The 26,212-nt window shown below is 37.9% G+C and overlaps 1 protein-coding gene across 4 annotated transcripts in view; it reads left to right on the top strand.

Moving 5' to 3' along the window:
- ANO4 (anoctamin 4) overlaps positions 1-26,212 on the top strand; it is a 199,291-nt gene that overhangs the window by 85,302 nt on the left and 87,777 nt on the right. For all 4 annotated transcript variants that reach the window (XM_068191610.1, XM_068191609.1, XM_068191611.1 and 1 more), the window contains exons 3-5: positions 8,084-8,194; positions 13,619-13,755; positions 18,469-18,627. In XM_068191610.1, the coding sequence (XP_068047711.1) occupies positions 8,084-8,194; positions 13,619-13,755; positions 18,469-18,627 (407 nt within the window). The remainder of the gene's footprint in view (positions 1-8,083; positions 8,195-13,618; positions 13,756-18,468; positions 18,628-26,212) is intronic.

Here is a 26,212-nt window from a genome sequence, read left to right as displayed (position 1 = left end):
TTACCCATTTTGTAATAACAGGAAGTCAGAGGTTCCCTGGCAAGATTTTCAAAGTTATTCAAATCAGTACTGCAAGCAATCTACAGAAGCAGAAGGAAGGGTTGTCTTTGAAATAATTTATTTACAAAATTTAGTTAACATGTAAAGATTCTTCACTCCAGGAAAAACATAAAAATATTCTAGAAAATTCTGCTTTCAAGAATTTACTGTTCAAAAATATCTCTTTCAAAGCTAAAGAATTGTACATTTTGGAAAGGACATTCCTTGCTACCTGAAGTTATAGAGACATATCCATGATACTTGAAAGAACTTTATGTGCTGAAAGGACTGGTTTCTGGCATTATGGTGAAAGTCTACTGGGGTCATTGGAATTCACTGAGAAACTTTTCTTGCACTCTCTTGCTTTTTGTGATAAGAAGTATTTGGTAATTTAGGAGGTTAAAAGAAGGTATGTTTGCTTTGGACAGGTTTTTCTTTACATTTGGGTCCTCTTCTTTAACTGCTTATCAGTCCGTAACATTTTTATTGATGACTGTACTTACTGAGCTTGTAAATAAGAAAGAAGAACTAGGAGGCTTGGCCAACAGAAAATCTGACTTGGGAGGCTTGGGAGTAAAAAGGCATGTTTCTTGAAACTAGCAACAAAGGAAAAAGGAAACGTGTTTAATAAGCTTAGTCACAAAATAATTAATATTGAATTATCAAAAGATCTAGGACTGAAGCCTTCAACAATGATAATTTACTGTGCAAAATATATCTTTTTCTCATCACAAAATATGCATATGCTAGTTAGCATTCACATTTGATTGTAAATGGTCTTTAGAAGATCTGTGTTAGTTAGATGTGACTTGCTGGTTAAATTACATTTTCTTTTCTTTGCTGACTGGCAGGACATGTGGCATATATCGCTCCTAGATTAAAAGACTAAAACTCTGCAAATAATTCTGCCAGGATGCTCTGTCATGCAACTGCTTCTTGGCAGCAAATGCATGCATGGCATGGGGATGGCTGATGTAAATTCATCTGGAAATTTGAATTCACATGGACAGTAATGCTGTTATCTTACTTGTCTAACATTATTAAGGGAACAATCCTTTTCATTATGCCTTCTTCTGGGTGTACATAGAACTTTCTCTCATGTGGAATGAAGCATAGAAAATGCAAGCAGATTTCAAAAAAGTTTAGTATTCCCCTCATTAAGCTAATTTTCAAATTAAAACCCCCACATGTGTACAAGAATCATTCCTATGCACAAGGAAGACCCTAATTTGGACATTAATATCAAAGAGACCAGCCTGCATATTTAACTTTTCCCTTTATCTACAGCCTGTGTTCAAAGCAATGTAAGTTCAACGCATAGAGAGGAATTTCTCCCATGCTGGTACTTCAAGCGTGATCTAGGAACACCTCCCTGCTGAACACAGACTGTTCATTCTCCCATTCTCCTGCCTCTGGGTGCTCTGCAAAGCAAAGATCCTAATGAGAAGAACAGTTTGCCTCAATTACCATGAGGACCTTTTGTCGCCAGACTGAGTGGCAGGACACCACATGGTGATTACGCAGTACTTTGAAATTAAGAGCTGAACTAGCCAGCAGATGATGCAGAGCTTGAAATCTTCTATCACTTTGCATAGTCATTCAGCCTATTTCATTCAGGCCTTTACTTTTCTATGTCAAAAGTAACTTCTTTGAAAATTCCTGGTCTTAAGGTATCAAGTCTCATGGAATGTTCATTCTAGCACTTTGGAGAACACTTTTGCAACAGCATGCTAACAAAATAAATGCTAGCACATAAAGCATTGTTTTTCAATGCTCTCTTGCTTAATTTAAATGTATTTGATGCAGGAAGAAATTGCATCCCTCTGTATCAATTTGTGCTGCATGTGATACATATGAGTACTGAATCTATCTGTGAGGGACCTATGCATGCCCTCAATAAGGGGCTTCAAAAATAATATTAATAATTTTAAGTGGTGACTTTGAGGGTGTTTTCCTTCTCTTTGAGGGTGTTTTTAAACTTAATTCCTTTCAAATACTTTTTATTTTCCTTTCTGCTTTGATCACTCTCCGCTGTTATAAAACAATCTTTCATTCAGCCCTCCAATCAATTACTCATGGCTACTTTAAAATCAGTACAATTCACCCTAAGATTTCAGCTCTCCTGGCTGTTGTTAGTTTACAATATGTAGTCACCTCACAAAGGCTGTAAAATGCCCCTCTCTGTGGATGTTCCTGATTGTTCTACCATCAGAGAGTTTCCTTTCAAGGGGAAAAAACAGGAAAAGGCTCAGGATTAAACTCACTGATCCTAAAGCAAGATTATAATGTCCCGAGGCCAGTGTAACATAGCTGTCTTAAAACTACTTGACTATTCTGTTCTGAAGAAAATAGACAATATATAAAATTTTGCAAAGTTTCTGTAATGTAAAAAAAGTAATGACCCATTTAATCTAAAGAATAACTTATAATTGAAGGAACAGTGAGAGAGACTTTGAATAATCAGTTATTATGATCCTGTAATGCTTGACTGAAAATGGGGTTTTTTCTTAGCTATATAGTTCTTGCTTAAAGGGGTTTTAGTGTTATGTAAGACTCTTTTTCTAATGTTAAATATGTTACATATATTCCAAAGAAAGATTCTTGCAGGAAGACTGTCAAAAGATGGAACAAACTAGCTTCTACTTTGGCAGAGATGCTTTTAAAGTCAGAAAAGGGATTTGATTAAAATAGGGCTGCATAATGTTACTAATTTCTACAAAAGGTTTGTATCGTTCCAAAAGATAGCAAGACTTCTTTCCTAAGACAAAGTCTGCTGGTTCATTCTGATATCTCAGAATTCAGCCAGACCTTCCTCTAAAATAAATAAAAAAAAATAAAAGAAAAAAAAAAACAACACCAAAAAACCAAACTAATCCAAAAGCAACCCAAAACCAACCAACCTAAACCAAACCAAAACAAATCAGTGGTGGGGGGGCCTTATTCCTTGGATGAGTAGACATTCTACAGGTAAGTGCTTCTAGGGTTCTAATGGACCCACTAGAAACTCCAGCCAATGTACTGTGGTGCCAAAAAAACTCAAAAGCCCTAAAGAGCTGCATAAAAGTCACCACAACTTAGACCAGGTATAAGGGCAGCAGCAAAGCAAGAAAGTGATGTCATTTCTAATCTGTCTTTTGTTTCTGAGAACTTCCTTTGGGTCATACAGACCACTGACTGTTCCTGTGCCATGTGTGGGTGGATGTCTCAGGAAAGCAAATGTGTCTTCTGCACGTTGGGATCTTCACAGAGGCACAATATTTGCTGCTCCCATCCTTGGGAGTGCAATTCTGTACTATTTTATGCTTTAGAGGTCCAATAGAGCACAAAGCAACTGACTTTTTGAGGTCTTCTTCATTACTGGTAGCATTCAGGGTGGTTAAAATAGAAAAAGAGAGATAGCACTGGAGTTTGGTACTTTTTTTACACTTTGCTTTATGAATTCACCAAACACAGAAAAGGAATTCAGGACCTATTGCACCGATGAAAGATTTTTAAGAGTCATCAAAACTGCACATTTTTCCAACTGCACCTTTTGTGTTGAAGGTGCAAGTTAGAAGAAGTTCAGTGCTGCTGGCAAGGAGCAAGGCTGGAAGGAAAGTTTCTGGTTAATAGTCTTTTTCCAGAAAGGAGTCAAGTGTTGGGCTGGTGAACCAAAGTTGTAGTTTACAAACAAAGACTTTTTCTTCTGTGCAGATAAGAGGAAGCTCAAGGTAGGACACATTTCTTCATCCTGCTCTGAGAACATACTTAGCAATGATAATTTTGTGTTGTGAAACTCCGCACTACTGTACATGAGAGATTTAAGGGCAGAAAAAAAGAATTAAATACTTTTGATACATTAAAATCTATCTAATGTAATCACTGAAGTACAATTGATATGTACAGTATTCAGCTTATGCTGCAGGAAAGAAAAATGCCTAGGCAGAAAGAATATAGCAGTACTGGTTGGTGAGGAACAAAAAAGAACATGATGTAGAATTTCTGACAGAAAACACTTTCTGACCAATGTAGCAAAAGCAGCTCTCTCTGAAAGAGTTGATATGATACACATCAACCTTCCACATAATGAAATAATTATCTCTGAGCTACTGCTTTCAAGCCAACTTTATCTTGCTAGGAAGACATGTATATTAATATATATTTGCATACATTCTATGACGCATAGAACAGCTTGTGGTTTTTTTCTGAAGCAATAATCAAACCAAAATGGTTTTCCTCAGTTGCAGTTGTGCTGTTCAGTGCAGTGATGGGGCAGATCCTGGGAAGTCCAGCTGTGCTGTGCATTTTGTTTCCACTCCTGTCACAGAAATGAGAATTGCCATAACTGAGAGCAGTAAAGCTGTGCTGTACACACACATGCAGACCCTGACTAACATTTATAAGAAAGACGTAATGCAGTTTCCCTTTGAAACTCTGCTTTTGAGCTGATGACTTGCAGAGAACTCACAGGAAGAAGCCAACAGAAAATGTGCCTGAAGGTATGATTCTTTATCCCTTGTTGGCATGGGTTTGCCTAGAGTGAAAAAGGCACCGTGCACAGCAGCTTTCTTCTTGCTTTAAAAGGTCTGCTAAGAAGGAGCAGCTTCTCTGTAGAACTTAGATACAGTACTTAGTGTAGCAAAACAAACCTGCTCATGTTAGAATTATATTTGTTCTTGCTACCCTCTTAGAGTTAAATGGCTCTGTGAAAGCAGCATCCACCCACGTGGCAAAATCTCTTTCACTACAAGTTGGAATGCCTTTGTTTAACATCACATAACACCCTTGTATTAACTACATTGGTACACAAATTGCTTCTCTGATTCATTTGGTCATTTTTATATTTAGAAATAAGTTAAAATTCTGACAGAACAAGCCATCTCATTTAGCCTCTAAAAATTAAAAGTCTTTTAAAAATCTTATTTGTTTTCCTAATCTAATTTATTGGGACCCTTCAAGACAAAAAAAGGAAAAAGTATGCTATTTTATGCAAAACTTTATGCATCAATAAGTAAATCAGAGAGAGTGACATGGGGTAGTTAAAATATTATTTCAGTTGAGCTAGAAAGTCTCAATAAGCTGAGAAAAATTTGAGAGTGATCGTTAAAAAAAAAACATAAAATTTTAAAAATCTAATATTTACTTCACTTTTATATGTGTTTATTTCTCATACTTCAGTGGAAAGAGAATCTTTACCATCCTGTCAGACAATACTGCTTAGATTTTACTCAGTGGGATATGTCATTGATAAAGCATAAATCAGCAGCTGCTAAAGCAAGAAGGAAATGCTAAAGGCAAGTGAGCGACCCATCAATAGCAACAGTGACATCAAATACTTTGAATGTAGTATTGGAGATCCATGGTAAGGTAAAGAAAATAAATCTCTAGAACATGGATGAGGTCACTGTGGCTTTTTCCAAAGAGATACTAGTTTAAAACCTCTGTCTGACAACAAGCCAGAAATCATTAATTTGGGCAGTCCACAGCCCATCATATAGGTGGTGTTTCTCTCAGCTAAAAAAAGCAGTAGTCCCTACGGAAAAGTAGTTGCTGACAGAGAGGGAGGAGGATAGAAGCCCAAGTGCCCTAATTCAAGTCTTTATTGACATCATTAAGGTCATGGGAGAAGAAAGCATTCCTGCAACCCCTCATTTAAAAGCTATGTTGTTGGTAGGTAGACTTTATCCCTTGTGTTGTTGAAGGCAAGTTTGTAATTAGCTGTGTGTTTTATCAGAAATGATTGGTAGAAGATTACTCCTACAATTTTGACTGAAATCAGTCTGGATGCTGGATGACTTGTGCAATGAGACCAGATATTAAGGCTACTGTGAATCAGACAAGCATAGATCACTGTCATTTCTGTGCATTACCAAAAGGTCCCTATACTGCAAGAGGATCAAATACAGGAGAGGAAATTCAAATGCAGCAAAATTGTCTTGACTTCATTGTCTGAAATACTGTCAGATTTAGGATGGTAATTTTCTGACCACTTCCTAGGCATTTTGGTTTTTGTTATTTGAAGAGGAGCTTTGAAGTCAGCTACGTACATTCTCCAAGAGTATAATTTTCTTAAAAGGTTAGATAGTCCATCAGATATCAGCACTTTGGAACATCCATAGCTGACTGCCACTTTCTTTCTCCCTGGCCCAATTGGTTCAGATCTGCTGGAGATGCTGCAGGGATCTGCTACCTTCATCTCTTCTGAGGAACATCAACTTAAATGTAACGAGGATGGAGGGCTTGAAGGAACAAAGGGTATTTTATATTTGTCCATATTGTCATTTATTTGCTCTCACTAGGGTTGAAATGCAGAACAAAGGCTGTTGGATGTGAGGATGCAAGTATGAAATGGTACAATGTCAAAGGTGGTAGCTGAGTTTTAAGAGGAAACTGAATGATACAATTTGCGAAGCTACTTAGCTGAATTGATGTCCGTTGATTACTTTTTTTATTTCCATCATACTGTTTGTATGTAGTTTTCAGCAGTTGGAGTATTTTTTCTTGGGCATTAGAAATCTCTTTTGGGGCAAATCTTGAGGAGCAGCCGCAAGATGAGAGGAGCAGCCTCTCATCTCCTTCGGCTGCTATTGTATGAATAATCAGTTGTTTCACTTAAGAAATTCTCTTTGTTCTACATCATTAAATGCTGACTCCTGCTGCTGCTGTGACAGATCACTTTGCAGGAATCTACAAGGGGAATTGTCTCTGATGTTAACAGCGAATCTTTGCTGTGGAACAAAAGAATACGCTGAAGCAAGCACGAGACAATTTGAATTTATAATATTTTAACACTGAAAAATAATAAAAGATAAAGCTGGTCGAAGTGTGCCCATTTTGAGATCTGTACTTCCAAAAAGTGAAGAAGGGCCTTTAAAACACTTCTGAGTAATTTTGTGCTTAGGAATATTATTTGTCGCTCCCATCAAGGCAGTAGTGAGTTAGAAATTTGGCAAGGAGAAGGGGAAAATACAATGGGCTAGTGCAGAATTCACAATAAGAGCAGCTTGCTGTAGGCACATTGTAGATGAAAGGAAAATGCTTCTTTCTAAAGCATAAGTGATAGCTTCTAGTGAAGCACAGTAATCTAAATGATCTGAAGGCTTGTTCTTCCACCTTGGCCTTTCTGTCATGAGCTCCTTTCTCAGATATCTCTCTGACCACTGAAGGTCTCTGCTAACTGTGCTTTAGGTACTCAAGAGCATCATGTCTAACAGGTGCCTTTCTGAAAGGTTTTCCTGCTAATCTTCAAAAACCAGAGGTATTCCCAGTAGTTCCCTCTTTCTCTCTGTCTCTATCCAAATACCCTGTAGCCAGCATCTTGTGCCTGTTTGGCCATTTTCTATCTGCTCTCAATATGCAGCCACCTTTCTCTGTTTTCAAAACTTTCTGCTTTCTTTGCTCATGTTGAAAGAGCATTGAAATGGGCAAATCTTGTATCTGTTTTTGTGTGTAAATAGATTTGAAACTCTGGCCTGCCAGAATAAGTTTTTATTCTGCAATGCTTTTAAACCACATACCAATGTGAATCCATTTAAAATGGACTCCAGTGCTTGACTCCTTCCTAGACTACGTCAGCCATCAGGTTGGCATATGAGAACTTACGGTGCCCTGCGTCTCAAACACTCTGTCCATGTTGGTTTTGTCCTAATGGTTGTTTTCTATCTTGCAACTTTGTGTGTGTGTGTGTGTGTTTTATTTTAGTCTGTTTGTTCCTGTGTCATTTGTAACATCTCTTGTTTGTTTTCACATCTGGGAGCTGGTTTTGTAGATAGTATGGTGAGGTGATGCTCATGGCGTGGCAGCATATGGACGCCTGAACGAGGGACTTGCCAGTGGTGACTCTGCATCATTGCTGATAGCAGAGAATGTTGTTGTTTCATTCTATTTAGCTTTAATTCAGCCCATGTTCTATCTGAAGCTCCTTGGTTTGAAGAAAATTGGGTTCTGCTAAGGAGGAAAAATGGAAATACCTTCATTCAATGTGTATGTTTCCTCACCTGAAGCCCCTTGGCTGGATTTTCTACTGCACTGTCACAAACCCCATCAATCTCTTCAATTTCTTCAGAAGGAAGAGAGGATTTGCAGGTTAACCAGCTGGAAACGCAAATATGGATAAAACCAGACATACAGAAGACAGATGTGGACTTTTCAGAAATTCTTAATGCAATACAAGAAAGTAAGTTCTTCCTTGGATGCAAAATTGTGTTTACGGTAGAAGATTCAATTGAGATGTATTGAAATTATAACTGAAGGCACACACAAAGTGATGAACTGAATGATAAGAATCTTTTATTAAAATCTCTCAGGAAGTTGAATGGATTATTGAAAGCTAGTAAGAATCTTTTGCTATCAGAGTAGTCATAGTAAGGTTTGAATTGCTGTGTGCCAAAGGATTCCAGCAGTATATATTTTCTATGCAGTCATAATCAGAACTAGTAAGATTCCTAATAGTTTATTCAATGCTTTGCACTCCTGAGTAGATGTGCGTACTAATAATATTATTAAAATGCTGCAGTTGGGGTTTGAAGAATGGATTTGAAGTTCCAGTTCTTCCAAAGTTTTGGGCTGTATTCACATTTTTGCAGCCGGTATTTTTCCGTATTTTTCATGAGGTTGTCACAGCAAGTGAAGGTCCATGTGTCTTAGATACTGCACAAAATTATCTCTTTTTATATGTAATGGGCTATGGACTAAGAATGAATTGGTTCACCCTTCCTAAGTCCAACTGCAGAATGATCTCAACTCTTGTGCTAGAATTAGTACTACTCTTATTAATAACAATGGAAGATACAGCCCCTATCCAAAACTGATGTAATTCTGGAATCCAATAAAATCTGGAATTTCAGTGAGAATTTTTCATAATAGTCTGAAATTCTTATGCAGGCTGAGAGTTAAAATGCAAGCCATGGCTTCCTGGCCTCCTTATTTTCTAATTTGATTTTTAACTGGGTGTTTGGTATAGCAATTTCCTAGAGTGAGAAACAGCAGCTTACATTTTAGTGTGATAAAAGATGAATTTGTAAAAAAAAACAGACTCTGCTCGATTTTTGCCACATGAATAAGGAACCACACAGCGGTAGAATAAGGCTGTTTAGTGGTGGTACTAGTTTGGGGGTGGAAGGAAAATGCTCAGGTTAGATGATGGGGTAATAATTTGAAATTGAATCACCTTATTACTTAAGATACAGGTTTAGGATGAATTCCATGTTTTCTGATTTTAAAAGGTTTTCCTATCAGAAATCTTAATGTGAGGTTTTGTCTTCTCCCTTCTTCACACCAGCACAGCCCAGATATAGGCCTGGGGGCAGTCGGGATGCAGACTGGAGAGGATGAAAAGGCACTGTAGAGTCTTTCAGAGGTGAATAGACAAGATGGCTAAACATGGATAAGCAATTTAATCTGGGAGTGTTTCAAGAATTAACATTTTGATTTATGGATTATTCACAAGCCATTTGAGAAGGATGCAGCTTTTACAGCTTTGAAGAGAGTGTTTTTGCTTTACCCAGATCAGATGCAGGTGCTGTTGGGAAGTTAACCTCTATGTCCTTTAGCTACATCTCCTTCATCAAAGACAGAAGGAATTCTGAACTACTCACTTTGCAGAGGCTTGTTGTGTGTCCAGGGGGGTGTTGTCACCTGCAGTCTGTTGCAAATATCATCTAATTGGGATAAAGATGTCTAAATATTCCTTCTAGGATAGTTGCTCTGAACAGTCAATGTTACTTTTATTCCCAGTTGTTAACATTGAATGATAATTTGAAACAGGCTAATGATGCTTTTAGAAACCAAATAATTTTTTTCTTGCTAAGATAAGCTTGGAATATTGATCTTCAGCTAGCATTATCCAAAGTGAGAGTATGGCTTGGTGGGACTTCTGCTAATAAAATGACAACGAACAGAAGCGTGATCTCTGAGCATGTTTCCATCTTCTCACACAATAACATAGTCAGGTCCCATTTTTTAATGAAAATTCTTATTTTTAGACACTTCAGTTTCAGCATCCACCTTCAGAAAGTTAAAGGAGTTATCTTGTTTTTGAGTCCCACCTTATATCAGCATCTTGATCTGAAGTGACTTGTGGACCCACTGAGATTGTGTGTGGACTCCTGCTCAGAATTTATCAGCATCCAGTTTTCAGAAGATGTAGTTTTACTGTGTTTGGGATTAAAATATTTGTATACTCACCTTTTTTTTCCTTTTATTCTTCAAGGGATTCTGAATTATCAAGTTATTTTGATTTTTTTTTCTGCAAAATAGAACTTGAGGGGGAGAAAAGAGTTTGCAAATTTAAACTGATCTAAAACCAGAGGGAGAATTCTTAATATCTCCTGTAGCAATGCATGTGCTGCTCTGTATTCCTGTTAAATTTCACTGCTTAAAAATACATGACTGTACAGTAGCAGCAGTCTGTCTCCCAAATAACATTTGTGTTTATAATAAAGCCATTATATATCATTCTGTTAAGGGCATTTGTGGGTACATGCATGTCAGGGTCTGAAGGGGACAAGAAAGATGGAGCCCTGATTATCTTTTTAGCAACATTTGGCCATGTAGGTATTCAGTCCATTGGAGTAGAAGGGCTGAACTACCTACCAGCAGTAGGAAAGTTATGTTGGAAGTAGCATCACCATTACTAATGTAAAGCAAACAGGAACTGCTGTATAAATCATCTATTTGATTTTGTAGAACAGTACTTTATTAATTTATTTTTAAGAATATATGGAGACTTGGGGTAGAAAAATTATCTCAGCAAATGCTGGGGGCCCACATTTTCTGTGGTGATCAACCAACATGCCAATTATTTGTGTATCTCTGACATAAACAATTTTCCACTGCAGGCAATCTGGACAAGTCCTGGTAGCTAATTTCACTAATCAGATGAGAGTTGCTTCCACAACTTCTTCACTACTGAGATGGATTGTATTTTAAAATGATCTTAAAATAAGATTTTTGGCTCCTCACAAGTCCTTAGGATAGTCCTGTAATTCTGTGTTTCAAGGCTACTGACACATTCACTGTCTTACACACCAAACTCTGTATCTCAAAACATCCACTTAAAAACTATGAGTTTTGCAACCCAAAGCATTACCAGCACTTCAAGAAGAAGCAATTCTAGTATCCCTGAGTCCTCATCTTTTATACCAAATCAGTCAGAACAAAGATAGTTTAAATTCCCTCGAGTATAGTGAACAGGCAAAACTTTCATTTATACAGCTTTCAATGGTGCTGTCTGCAACAGATAAATGCACCTTGAATAATCTTCAGAAAGCTTCACTATTTAATTATTTTTTGGTTTTTTCCACAGTTGTTTTCTGATTATACTGTGGTTTTAACCATGTACAGATTTAGGTGTCACTGTCATGGAAGCACTGATGGGTTTCAATTCAGTGAAATTCAAGTAATTTCAAAATGTTTTCAGTTGTTCTTTCTGATCAATATTGAGATTTATTCTTCTCTCATTTGTGCAAAATCTGGTCATGATCTACATCCACATTATTATTTGATGGGGTGGAATGTTTCTAGTTGTGAATTTAAAAGAGTAGGGACAGTGAAGGACATGGGTTAGGCTGTGCTGTGCTTTGTTGTGGCAGTTCACCTCTTTTATAAGCATCTCTAGTATGATTTTTGTGGATTTAAATGAATGAAGATGGGGGAAAAAAATTAATATTACTTGTGCATGTGCTACAAATTGGAATCTCTTTGTTGCCTTTTAAATCTCCCAAAGCCTCTGTGGTTTCCCCGAGGACAAGTTGGAGGCAGCCACAGTGACACTGAGGAGCTGCAGGCTCTCATCAGATATAACTAAACAACACCAGAAACTCAGAATCTGTCTTAAAAACTATGCTGCTTAGCTTAGCACATTAGCCTATTATTTGGACTGGATTAATTGGGACATGAGAACTTCTCTGTTGTTTCTGAAACTTTCAGTCATTTTCCAAACAAAACTCTTGTAGATAAAATACAAAGTCTTTCAGTAACCTTGTCCATATTTTATGCATGAAAATGAAGATGAAGGATTCTTGAATATTTTGATAGGGTTTTCTTTTTTATTACCTACAGATGTAATAATAGACTTTAGATGCTCTAAAAGACATGTACAAAAAGGGAGGAAGCTTTTCTCCATGCTCATGATTGACAGGGAAAGAGTAGTATATTTAAATTGCAACATATGTCTGTTTTAAGGATGAATATTATGGATAAGGCTGTCCTGCTTGTGAGCATGAAAAATAGGCCACCTGCAGAGACTGGGGATTTGGTATCATCAGCAATTTTTTAAAAGGATTCTGAAACTGGGCTATGACCCCTGAAGAAGAGAAAGGGGAAAAGGAGGTCACAAAATGCTCATGATCACTGGGAACAGTTAGTAGCTGTTAATTTTTGGCAGCTATCCCGTCTCTCCACAGTGGGGGAATGGATTTTTACACCTGCAGCCAGTAGTTAGAAATGGAACTAAGTTGCTGCCAGCAATTAGAGCGTTTTGGCTGTTATTATAGATTCTCACCAACAGGAATTACAATTGTCTGTCACTAAATTAGGGGAGCTGAGGACAAGCAAAAGCAACAGGAGTTTATTGCACAAAAGAAGAATGGTTCCAAAAGTCAGTCAAGCTTGCAAGAAATGTGAGTAGGGATAGGAGGTTAGACTAATTTCTATCAAGACTATTAGATATTTGCTCCCAGTGTAGTCAGTGGAAGAGGCTCAGTATCTAGGACCATTGGGGGTCCCTTCTAAGAGTTATAATTTTACTTTCATAATTTTGGATTTTGCCGATGAGGCATGAGATTGAAGAGCTGAAGTCCATTCACAGCTGAAGCGTGATCCTCAGCTAAGGCATTTTTCTTCTCCTGGCACACATCTCTTCATCAAGTTTTTCACCAGACCTGTGCATGGAGTGCAGAGTGAACCTGCCTGCCCTGCTCCTCCCATCTGGCAGTCACTCCAGAGCTTAATATCTGTATTTTTTATCAGGGTTGGTTTACCACAGCTTGAATCTGTAGATGTAAGCGATCGCTTCATGCAAGAGTGAGGGCTGTGTAGTAGGTGGATCTGAAAGTGTCAGATTTATATGCATCAAAACATGCCAAACTGTGAAAAGAGAAATATCTGCCCAGGTTTGTTTACTCAATGCCTTTCAAGAAACAGTATTTATTTAAAGCCTTCTGCCTCTGGCTGCCCCACAGGTCTGTACAACTTTGAACTTAACACTTTGTATAGTAGGTTAAAATTCTGCCTCCTAAGAAAATTTCAGAGACAATACTAATCCAGAAGGTAGTCATTTAAGCCATTTTCCCCAAAAGAAGCTGAGAAGATAGATAATATCTGTTTTAATGTGACAGCAGATTGTTTATTTTTCATCAGAGAGGTGTTGTGATGTCCTAAATCTTTATGTGGCTCATTGATGAAGAAAGCATTCCAACAAAGCTCATCAGATTTTAAAATTAAATGGTATATACTTATATCAGAGCTAAAAAGTGAAATTATTGATGGGTTATACTTGCTGTCTTCATTTGGTTCAGTGGTGATTTGAATGTGGTTTTTTTGTTTGTTTTGTTTTTTTGGTTTTTATTTTTTTTTTTGTTGGTTTTTTTTGTTTTTTTAGTAGCTAAGGATGTCAACATTTTTTTTGATGAGTTAGAAGGTGTGAACAGCCCTTCCAAAGATGATGATTCCCTGCTTCACCATGGTAACTTGACCAGTACTTCTGATGATGCCAGCAGGCTGGAAGTTGTGGGAGAGGTAAGGACACACAGAATTATTAATAAAGTATGTATTCATGCTATTATAAAGATGTAATAAATGTAATTTTATTTAAAATCTTGATCTCTACCACAAATTGTGTCTAATCTTTCCCATGAGAACTGGTTTCCCATTCTAAGATTATAATGCTGAAATATAAAATATTTCAAATTCAAAAGTTTTCATTTCCTGCACCCTCAGTGAAACATCTATACAAATCGAAGACTTCAATCCTTCTGAAATGCTGGAAAAGTTTTCCCTGTATTCGTCCTTTAAGGGGAAAGGGTGTGGAGGGGCTTTATCTACAACTCCATGAGAAGCATTGGGTGTCAGTTATGAGACACATTCCCTTCCAATGAAGAATTGTCACCTGATGGTGCATAATGGTGATTCAGAGAACATACCAGGGAGGAAATATTCAGAACATAGTCCCTTTTAAAATCTGTCTTAAAGCAGGCAAAGTGTCATGGACCCACAATGAAAATTTGTGTCTTAATTTCTTCCTATGTCTTTTGTGAAGAAAGGAACAATGTGCCCTTTAATTTTGCCTCCCATTGCCCTGACACCCATGGATTCTAGGGTTGTTTCCACAGCAAGTGAAGAGACCAGGGACTTCTCTCCTTTCTTCCGCCTCAGGAATGGAGCTACATCTAGGCTACTTACTGGACTGATCTGATGTTACCTGCAAGTTGTGCCTGAGGAATTCTTGGCAGACGGCTGACTGGAACAGATCAGAACTGGCAGGGACCATGCTAGTAATTTAAAAAGAGTGGGAAACCACAGGACATTGCTGAAGGCCCTGCCCTGACCCTCTTTTGTTTACTAGTTTTGATAGAGTTTAGAAGAGGCAATTAGAGATTATCTTTTTCAGGAGCTAGAGGGTTTTGTGGTGCAAATTCTTTTGTGCAACACTGCTGAGGAGAGAGACAGAGATTTTCTTTGTTCTAGAAATTCTGCCCATAGAGAGCTGCACTCCTCGAATGTTTAGACAGATAATTAAAGCAACAAAATTCAGGGCACCCTGAATATGTTTGACCTTGCTCACAATTTCATCTTCTTTAATCATAGCTCTTCCTTAGCTTCCTACACAACGTACAAAGGACTCTCTTTGCCTGCTAGCACTATAATAGGCTAATCTGACATGATAGTCCCATGTTGCATTTTTGGGACCATGTACCATATGGTCTTTAGCAAAAAGGAACAGGTGAAACATGAGTTTTGTAAGTTAAAGAGGAAAAAATAATAGAAAATTATCAGAAGGACATGCTGCTGTTAATGTAATAAAATTGAAAAAACAATACCTCAAAACCTAATTTTTTTTCTCTTAGATGTGTTCTTTTTTGTTTTTTTAAAGGGAAAGGGAAAACCTTTGAGGAATATGAACAGATTTAAGGGGTCTTTTTGTAATCATTACTGAGGAAAATAGTAATATTGGTCACATATAGGTGTAGGATGGGGGAAAAATATGAAAATTGAAAGCTTTAATGGGACTTAAGTGATGCTGCAGCCTACCAAAAAAAGTTTCAAAGTACTTGGTCCCTGCTGAACTCTAGAAGGAAAAGATACACTGTTCAGATGTTGTATGGTTTGTATGGATATGTGTTGGTAAGCCCTTTGGCCTAAAGCTCTCCTAGCATGTATATGAGTCATTTCTGAATGCTGATGGTTCCCAGCTGAGCACCTGAGAATACAAAAACTACTGTATGCCTTGGAAAACAAGTGAAAATTATACAATACATATTACAGTACAGTCATAAAGATAGACAGAAATGCTGAGCTTCTTATTAGAGTGAAGTCTTCACTGTTCTATTTTCTTCCAGCATTCTTTTTTAGATGAAACAATAGAGGTTTGACATACATGACTACACCACTATTTCACAAAAACCAGCAGTCAGATCTAGTGCTGTATATTTCTTCTTCATCAGTTTAGGAAAACTGAATTTTGATATTGTAATACAGGTAAGGGAGATGCAATATCTGGAGGAAGTTAGGACAAATGTCTGTCTGGAATAGCATAAACCTGTAATACTTAGGTGATGCAGAAGTCTTGCAGCTGACACTGCTGAACCAGCACTGACTGTCTCTGTATCATGTTAGATCCTCAAGTGTTCTTGCAAGTCCAGACTCAGTCTATAAAGTTGCCTTTGAGTCTGTAACAGAGGGCCAGAGAAAGGGTTCTTTCCCAGAGGCCATAACAGTCTAATAGGGGTTAGCAGTCTGGGTTTGACATACAGTGTTCCTAAAATGAAAAGGATCTTCAAGTACAGATAAGGGTGTCCAAGCCACCTTTCTGAGTGAAAAATTACAATACTGTAGTTGGTAGTGTTTCACAAGTCCAAGAGAAGTAAATGTCCCCAGCAGTCATATTTGTAGTGGAAGAAGTCCGACAAGCCAAATACCCTGGCTGAATCTCATAGGTACTCTTTAATATGAAGTTCTGCATTCACTGATGAGTCAGTGCAGGGCAAACCAATTTTCTTCAGAGAAAGAAGAAACATAGGAAGGGGCAAATCAATTTTTCCAGTGGAGTCACTACTGCATGCAGAGAAGGATACATTCCTTATGGTGCTCTCAGAACGGGTCTGAGTTCAGATGAGGAATGTACATTTGAAGTGGATCTCTCAATTTCCCCTACCCATGATTTCTTTGTGGTCCAGAGCAGTGCTGGATTTTAAACCTGTATTCCTTATGGATGTAAATCCAGTGAGTCCTTTGGTCCAGATTACAGTGGGCCCAAAGTGAGCCCTTAAGCCTACATAGCATACACAGCAGATCCTCAGCATGGATTGTTTTGCTCTACCGCTCCTTTCCTATTACACTAAAAATACATGTTGACTCTGACCACTGAACAAGAGGCTTGCCAGGAGGGTTAGAAATCACAACAGGACCACCAAGCTGACCACAGCCTCTAAATCTCCTACTACACCCTTCCTTTATTTAAGTAACTTTAAATACCCTTTAGGCTGTTGGGGCTTTTTTTTTTTTTTTTTTTTTTTTTGGGTCTTCTCCACAGAGATTTCTAATGGAAAAAGATAAAATGTGCCTCCTGAGCTGTTTTCACATTTAATGTTCTATGAAAAATGCTTCTCATATCTTGATAATATCATTTGTCAGCATGATATGAAGTATAGATATAAATAGTTGGCTACTGTTTTTCCTTAGAGATTAGATTTTTTTTCTTGCCTTTTTTTTGGGCTCTAAGAACTGTTCCACTGTATCAAGTCTGCCCTAAGTTGTGTCAGGAGTTAGGCACTGTAATGAAAGAATGTTAGAAAAATTCCCTTCTTCCTTTAGTGAACCGAATGTACCAAGGGGATGGGACATTTGGGATGTTTTCATTGGTTTTCCATTTAATCAAAATGCCTACTGAGAATTAGAAAGATAGCTTATACAAAACTCTTTGAATGGGAAAATTGTTTGGGGGGGTTTTCCTATAACAAAAAATTCTGCTTATAATGTTCACTTTGTGATTTAAATTCAAAAACAATTCTCTTATGGAGAAAGTATTTTGAAAATTCCCTCCTTCCCACAGATGTGAAAGTCAAAATATGCTTTTTTTTTCCAGATACTTGATTGTATATTATAGGGCAGGGCTATTTCTAGCAGGAATAGCAGAGTGAGTTTTGGATAAACAGAGGTAAATTAGCTTAACCTTCCCTTCAGCTTAGAACTGGACTGTTCTTGAGGTTCCTGAAGGTCCTTGCCCTTTATACTGCTTAGAGGGAGTGCTGTTTGTTCCCGTGTTTCCTTCTCAGTTTACATTTCCTATATGAAACACTCCAACCATTGCTAACTGCCATGCAATTTCAACTTGTCTGAAAGTGAAAGCTTAAACCCTGGGCAGATCTTGTATAACGTAGAAGTAGTGTTAAATGGTGAGGAGGATCCGTGGAGAGTTTAATCTCACGACTTACTGGAAAATGACCAGTAGTTTAGTCTTTGATATCGCTTGAGAGTGACCTGTTCATCCTATTATTAACAGTGAAATCAAGTTGTGTTTTTCTGTCAGACCAAACATTTGAACAAGCTTTTTTTTTTTTTTTTAAAGAAAAGAGACCGTATTTATTGCTTTTATTGATTTTATGTGCCGCTACACCTAACACCAGTAATTCTTTCCAAATCCATCCTCAGCTATTCCTTAAGCAAGGAATATTCAGTAGTTATTTTGATGTGGTATGGTGAGGTCAGTACAGAACCTTCATATTGCTGTCTGTGTCCTACAGGGCAGAGTAATGAAAATCTCCATGCCTGGTTTGAGTGTTTCTCACTGCAGTAAATTATAATGATAATGTTAATGTTCACTCTTTTCACATGTAAAAAGACATTCAGCCATACTAAGTTCTTAATTTTAAATTTATGCTTCAGTAACACTATTCTCTGCTCTATTTTATTAGTAAGAAATTATTCCTAGCTTTATGGAGAGTGGTGGGGGAGGGAGGTTTGCTTGTGTTTTCTATTCTATCCCATCCCCATATGTCCAAGCATTTTCCTAAGACCTCCTGATGCCCCTTAAGAACCCCATAAGTAGGGAAGTCTGTGCTCCTCTCAGATGAAGTCAGAAGCACTGTATGTGAAGAGCCTGAAACTTGAACAGTTTGTTGTGATTCCTTATCTTTCCTGTTGAGTATTACTGAAAACCAATGATGCAAACAGCAATGCAGTAATTATCAAGGAAAACTAACATTACTGAATTGCTTGATTTTCTCTTTGCAGGAAGTACCTGATAAGAACAAAACCAATGGACTATATTTTAGAGATGGGAAATGTCGGATTGATTACATCCTTGTGTATAGAAAATCTAATCCACAGACAGAGAAGAGGGAAGTATTTGAGAGAAATATCAGAGCAGAAGGACTTCAAATGGAAAAAGAAGTAAGAGATATTCCTTAAAAAAACTTTCACGTTGAAGCTATATAGAATCTGGGGGTATGATTTGCTTACTCTGAAACTCCTTCACTTTGTTGTAGCAGTAGAAAAATGCTTTTAAGCCTGCCTAAATATAGGCCAGAGCAGTGCAAAACTGTAGCCTAAAGGAAAATCAGACACAGGGATTGAAGGTCAAAACAGGCCATTACAGACATCTTTTTCAACCTTATGCACAAGTAGGCCACAGAATTTCATCCGGTGTGTTGTGCAATACTAAAAAACAAGTGCTGGGCTTGAATGGCCTGAATTCTACTGAGTGCAATCCATATTTCTGCATCTACATTTTCTTCTAGCTACATGCTCCACTATTTGCTGAGGCTCCTGGTACTCTTTCCAGAGACCTAGCTGGTTCCCTGCCTTCCTTTATCTGTCAGCTTACGCAAAGCAATGTGAGAAGTATTTTAGTAGTTTGAAAACAGCTTAAAGTTTCTACTTCTGTCTTAACCCTAAGCATTGAAATAATTGGGCAGGACATATGAACCACTTATATCTACGTTATTTCCAACATAATGTCCTAAATCAGTAGACCTTTTATGGAAAAGAGTGTAGAAATTAATGTAAAGTGTCTAAAATGTATTGGTATGTTAGGTAGCAGGAGCAAGGTTTAAAGAGATCATATCTCTTTTGCCAAGCCTATGATCTTCCTTAAACTTTGATAATGTTCTTAAGCAGGGCTTAAGCCTCACTTCCATCCAGAACAGGTATTGCTTAGTGTTCACTTTTATTTGTGCCTGGTGGACTCACACTCATGCTCATATGCATTGTCATGGTGCCAGTGATGGAAATAGAAGAGGAATTTTCAGGATATAGGCTTGGATAATTATGTAGGTGTTACACATTATCTCCCTTTCTTTCACTGAATTCTTGGTACGTGTGTAAATATTCTGTCTGTGTTCTTGACATGCACACTTCTTTGGAGAACACTGGGGAGGAAAAAAAGGAAGCCTTTTCATAGAAATGAATTTTTTTTTCTTTAAATGTTTTTGATTGAACATAAGTACTGTATGTGCCTATGTACTGTATAACTGTGTATGTAAGTGTGTTAAGAGCATTTTACTGGTTACACCAAAAGTTACCCTAACCTATTCCTTGAAATAAGCTGGAAGCCATCATCTTCAGTGCTGCAGTACTTGATAGATGTTTTCAATGCCAGAGATTGTTCATTATTACATTTCCAGTATACATGCTGCTGTAGGAGTTGTAACCCAGCATTCAAGAACATGTGAGTGTTGCTGCAGCTATTCACCTTCACATCCTAGAATTCCGCCCTGCTTCCACCAGGAGAGATGCTGACAAAGTCTCTAAAATTTGGGCAGTGCAGAAAACGAATGGGGAAGGAATCTTCCCTATTAATACATATGTACAATGGTTTCAAATAAATTTTTTCCTACTTTGTGTTTTTTGCAGATTTATTACTGTGATAAGGTCAGCAGTGGAACCTATGAAATCACTTTATATTTTAAGTATTATGAAACTTATTGCAACATTCTGTGCTGAAATCTTTTTCAAACTGATGATTTAAGTGCTTGCTATAGAGTTTTTTTTTGGCTTTCAAGACCATTTATTTGGACTTTGCTGCCTAGGCTGCATGAATGATCTGCCAATTTGATTATTCATTTCAGTTTCTATTTTGCTAGTGACATGCAGTTTTATTTCTTACTAATCTCATTTGCCCTTGGTGTGACTTCTTGTCAGTGTCAGTAATTGCACATTTTCTAAACACAGAATGATCAAAATGAGGTTGTGCTACATGATTTGGGCTAATGATTCTAAAATCAAGGGTAGCAATATTTTTTAACACGACTCTGACCTAAAATTAAACCCTAGCATGTACATTTTATGATCACGTTAGTTTCTAAATTTAATTAGAATCCTGAAGGAAAGATGTACATTCTTAGTACGCTCCCTCCCCCATCCCCGGAGATTAAGAACAGTGCTGCATAACACTTAGCTTTAAACTAATCTGAGTGATTACCTAGTGTCTAGATTATTTCTCATTATTTTTACTTCTCCTATTTTTGAGGCTACACATCATTTTGAGTGTTAATTCTGGAAAATTTTAACTGCATGTTTTTTTTTTCAAGTTGTTCACTTGCAATATACTGCTTCCACTGAAAAAAACGTTTGCTCCCAGATGAAATGAGAAAACTGCCTATTTCTTTGGCCACAGAACATATTCAGAAGCAATAGGTAGTATCTGTTGGACTGAAAGAAATTTTTTACCTTCCATGAATTTTGTGTGGTTGTTGGTTCATTCTCCTTTGGCTACCAGCTGTTCATATCTCGACATTCAGTTGTGTTAGCCCTGTCCTTTTTATGTGAAAACCATTGGCAGAGAGGAAAACTTACAGAGCTATCCACACTGCAATTTCAAACCCATATGCCTCACTGCAGGGAGGGAGAAGTGCACTGCAGTGGCTCACTGGCAAGTACAGCACAGTGAAATTCCCAGGAAGTGGTGAATGCAGGGAGCAGTGCTCACTTAGCAGCATAAAATGAGGAAGTAAATCTGAAACAAATTCCCAACAGCTGAGATAACTTCAGGCACAATGTCAAGATCATGTAACTGAGAAAGGTCTGAACAGATATTTTTCTAACTCCAAGAAAAGGTGGTAATGTTTTGCAGATATTCCCCAACGAATTCACACTCTCAGTCTTCAACTGTACCACACCACTCTGCCTTGGAAGTTCTGCCATATTTGGTGCTCAGTACATTTAGTAATAAAGAATTAGGATATCCCAGACGAATGAAGAGATAATTAAAATAAGGAAAAATTTAACCAAAATAAATAATAGAGAAAAAATAGTGATGAAACATTTTTAAGGAGTGAAAAAATTTTAAAATAGTAAAAATAAAATTAAATAGTAAAGATTTTAAATTGAAAGCAACATTCCAAGGGTAAATGCTAATTGAGTGGTACAGCACAAGTCATTTTATGATGCTTCCCCCTGCTTTTCGGTGTATATTGGTTCTGGATAGGATGAGTGTGTTGACCCTGTTACAGCCAGACACTTCCAGACCACATCCAACACATGTGATCACATGCAGAGATGCTCAAATAAGGTAATCAAAAATGTAGGTAATTCCTAGAAAATAGACTGTATTTTCTTTTCAGCCGGGTGAAACATTTCCTTTGTTGATTTATTCTCTTTTCCAATGTCTCACAAGTGAGATAAGTAACTATGATATCCTTGCTCTGGGATCCTCGATGACCCTTCTGCTCTCATTTTTCAATACTCTTTGTGAAAAAGACTTATGTGTGGGGAAAGTGGAGAGGACAGACTCCAAGTGGAGCATGTTCTTATGAGAGATGAAGTACCAATCACACTGTAAGTTTGTAGGCACTGATACCATCTCTAGATATCACATGAATCTCATCCCTTCCAATACTGGTGGGCAAAAGGTTAACAGAGTGCTACTGTCCACATTCTGATGGTACGTCTCAAATTTATCTTAATACAAGATAAACCTGAGACTTAGATTGACCCACTGACATGCAGAAGAGAATTATTTGTGAACACTTTCATGTGAAGAGAAAATATGGATAGTGTCTGTCATTCCAAATTAAATGTTCCTCCCTGTGGCCCAACAATTTCTGGAAAACCTGTCTTTTCAAGAGAGAATGAAGAGTCGGAATTACTTTGAGCCCATGATATTTTTCACAAGAATAAATATTTATAAATTTAACCTCTTGGCCAAAACTTGGAGAAGTACCCTTTTCCCAAATTATTCCTGCAGCATGGATTACTGTTTACCTGTCCTAAACGACCAGGTAGAACTCAGTTGCTGTCAAGAGTATCTATGCAGTACACAAATACAGTCTTGCAGATATGTTTCAGTAAGATATTTTAAACTATACCATGATAGTAGGTCATGCACAGAGGAAGCCAGCATGCAGCAGCTAACTTGTATTACTCATTCACTTGCAAACTTTTTAAGCTGCACTGCAAAGTAATGCAAATAAGAGATAGAGGTGAGAAATTTATGCTGGATGAACAAACACAGACCACACTTGCATGTGTAATTTGTACAAGAGAAAAAGAAGAAAGTCATCTTGCATTTAACTAAAAACAGTGTATCCAAAATGAATCTGATGTTGGGCTAGGATCTGATCATGGAGCCCTAGGAACAGACTACATTTAGTTTGAACATAGCATTATTTTTTTTGGTTTTTTTATTTCTCATGACTACACTAAAATATCATACAGAGTATTTCTACTACTAAATGTACTTGATACAGTATGCTTAATGATTGTGTTCAAAGTTTTAATTTATGGATTATAAGTTGATTTCCTGCAGTTTACTTGAAAAAGCAATTGACAGACAAGTAGAAAGTGAGTGATAGAAGTGTAGTAAGTGGGAACTAACCACATGAATAGTAAAAATAGCATTCAGGCCTTTTATTTTATTTATTTTGTATATTTATGGTAACAAATGTCTCAGTATAAAAGCAATTAACCACTTTTAACCATTAGCATTCCTTACTGCCCTGGAAGGCTGGACTCCTCACAGCTGTTGCATGCAGAATGTGCTTCATAAACTAGCTTCAGATATTTTACAAGTAACAGCCAATCCATTTGGACTTCTGCTGGCACATTGATCGTTGTATCTCCCTGATAAATGATGTCAGTGTGGTGCTGGTCCAGTTTTTGGAAGAATCCAAGTTGTGTGGGTTTTTGTGTTACATGCCTGATTAGAAATTTAAACTTTGCCACCATAAGTGTCAAGCTGTCTCCAGGGCACCTCTAATTGCATTCGCTCCCTGCCTCAAGCAGCAGCTGACATTTTTGGTGCAACATCTGGCAGCAAAAACACAGCTGGTGTATACAATAGGCAGTAGAAATACATAATAGGTGTTCTCTGGGGAAAACCTAAAAGGACAAGAAAGAAAAGCACAGTAAAAGCTTTAGCTGTGTTGTATGAAAAAATATCTATTAGTGGGTATACTCTGAGTCTTAAGTTATGTTAACATGACCCTAGAAGTTATATTTTGAAATATTTTTCAGTAGTTGATGCAATATAATTACAGAATACTATTATTTCATGACTTTTCAAGTTTGCAAGCAGATGTAGATAGGTTCCTGAAGAACTAGTAATAGTTGTGTAAAGCAGTTTCTTTTAATGTAGCTGTAACTTCATGCTAATGGGGCAGGGCATAAGCTAGAAACATATATTTAGTAAGATACTTATATTTAGCAGCAAGTTGGAGTCTGCTTTCAAGATGATGAATGTTGAGAGAAATTACAGATGACAGAAAGAGCACACAGAGTATCTTCGTGACTTTTAGCACATCCCTGAGTGTAAAAGGAAAATAGACCTATGACCATGTCAAAGTAAGGTAAAACTTAGAAATAAAGAACAAGAAAAAGCTAAGAACTTCAAAGACTGAAACTTCTGAGCACTAACTGTGTTCAGAAGTGATGATGTGAAAGAGACATTATAATCAACAGCTATTGCTTCTGAACTTAATTAAATACTATCAACTTTCTGGAAAAAAAATGACATCTACTCCTTTTTGTTGTTGTTGTTAGTACTGCAGAGCCAAAACAGTTATGAGAGACTGATCTGCTTTTTTCTGGTTTGTGCGTCATCAGTGCAATTGTTCATGAGATTCCTGTTACATAAATGTTTTTTTTTTCTGATTGTGATTCATGGGTAGAAAAGAATTGAGCTGACTTCCAGACCTCAAGTGGCACTTGCAGATCTGAGTTAGAAAAGGTGTTTTATAAATGTAGTTTATGTAATTTGGTTCTCTGAGCCACAAACAATAAAATCTCAGTGCCTTTATAGTTGATTCCAAGTTTGTTTTTCAGTTATGACTTCAGCTTATCCAGTTATTGAAAGAACAATAACTTTTTTGTAGTTTATTGCTCCTATAGATGTAATTCAATCAACCAGGCATAGATTTTAAACCAGAGTCCTTAGTCTATGGTCAACTGACTTCTTACAGCTTGCCAGGAGAGTTTGTGTGGTAGCCAGGAGCAAGCTGCAGGTCAGCTGGAAAATCTTTTCCTGACTGATAGTTTTTATTTGCTGCTCATATCCTTTCCCTGTCATGTTGAGCTTACTCTGCACATATCAAAAGCACACATCCACTAGAGAAAAGGGTAGCTAGGGAAAGGTTCCACCTCTGAAATTATATCAGCTTTCCTCTGAGCTTTTTGACAGAGAGAAAAATAGCTATGAGCATGCCTATATTAGATATGTACTAGGAAGCATTGGGACAATGGTGAGAGTGGTGATTATCCCTACTGTGCATGCACGGTAGGTCAAGCAACATGCAGGATGTCACCTATGGCTAACAGGTTTCCTTTAGGCCAAATTGTCATTTGGACAAAACTAGACTTTCTTCGTCTTTGGAGAAGATGAGACCTTGTATTGGGTTTGCATGGCAAGATTTTGGTGGTAAGTGGGGCTACAGGGATGGCTTCTGTGAGAAGTTGTTAGAAGTTTCCCTGACATCTGTCAGAGCCAGTGCCAGCTCCATGATGAACCCACTGTTGGCCAAGACTGACCCTGTCAACAACAATGCGAGCACCTCTGTGACAAAGTATTTAAAAAGAGGGAAAAGCCTGCTGCAGAACAGCAGCCAAAAGAGAGGAATGAAAATATGTGAGAGGAACAACTTTGCAGACACCAAGGTCGGTGAAAAAGGAAGAGGAGGAGGTGCTCTAGCTGCTGGAGCTGAGATTCCTCTGCAGCTTGTGGTACAGACCATGGTGAGGCAGCTGTGTCCCTGCAGCCCATGGAGGTCCACAGGAGAGCAGATATCCACCTGTAACCTGTTGAGAACCCCACACTGGAGCAGGTGGATGCCCAAAAGGAGGCTGTGAGCCTGTGGGATGTCCACACTGGAGCAGGCTTCTGGCAGGACCTGTGGCCTCCTGGAGAGAAGAGCTCGTGGTGGAGCAGATTTGTTGGTAGGACTTATAACCCCATGCAAGAGACCCACACTGGAATAAGCTGTTCCTGACAGACTTCATCCCATGAAAGAGACACATGCTGGAGAAGTTTGTGAAGAACTGCAGCTTGTGGGAAGGACCCAAATTCGAAAAGTTAGTGGAACACTGTCTCCTGTGGAAGGGACCCCACACTGGATCAAGGGAAGAGTGTGAGGAGTCCTCCTCCTGAGGAGGAAGGAGCAGCAGAGACAACACCTGACCACAGCCCCCATTCCCTGTCCTTACATACCACTGGGTAGGAGGAGGTAGAGAAAAGTTGGAGTGAAACTGAGCCTGGAAAACGGAAGGGTTGGGGGAAGGTGTTTTAAGGTTTGGTTTTATTTCTCATTATCCTATTCTAATTTGATTAATAATAAATTAAATTTCTCCAAGACGAGTCTGTTTGGCCCATTATGGTAACAGATGGGTGATTTCTCTTTGTCCTTATCTAGACCCGTGAGCTTCCTCTTCTATATTTTTCCCATGTCCTGATGAAAAAGGGAGTCATGGAGTGCCTTTAGTGGGCATCTGGCATGCAGCCAGGGTCAACCCACCACAGATGTAATTCAGTGTTACCCCACTACTGTGA

The sequence above is a fragment of the Anomalospiza imberbis genome, chromosome 5, assembly GCF_031753505.1.
Source record: "Anomalospiza imberbis isolate Cuckoo-Finch-1a 21T00152 chromosome 5, ASM3175350v1, whole genome shotgun sequence".
Taxonomy (NCBI): Eukaryota; Metazoa; Chordata; class Aves; order Passeriformes; family Viduidae; genus Anomalospiza; species Anomalospiza imberbis.
This window is presented reverse-complemented; position numbering and strand designations above follow the sequence as displayed.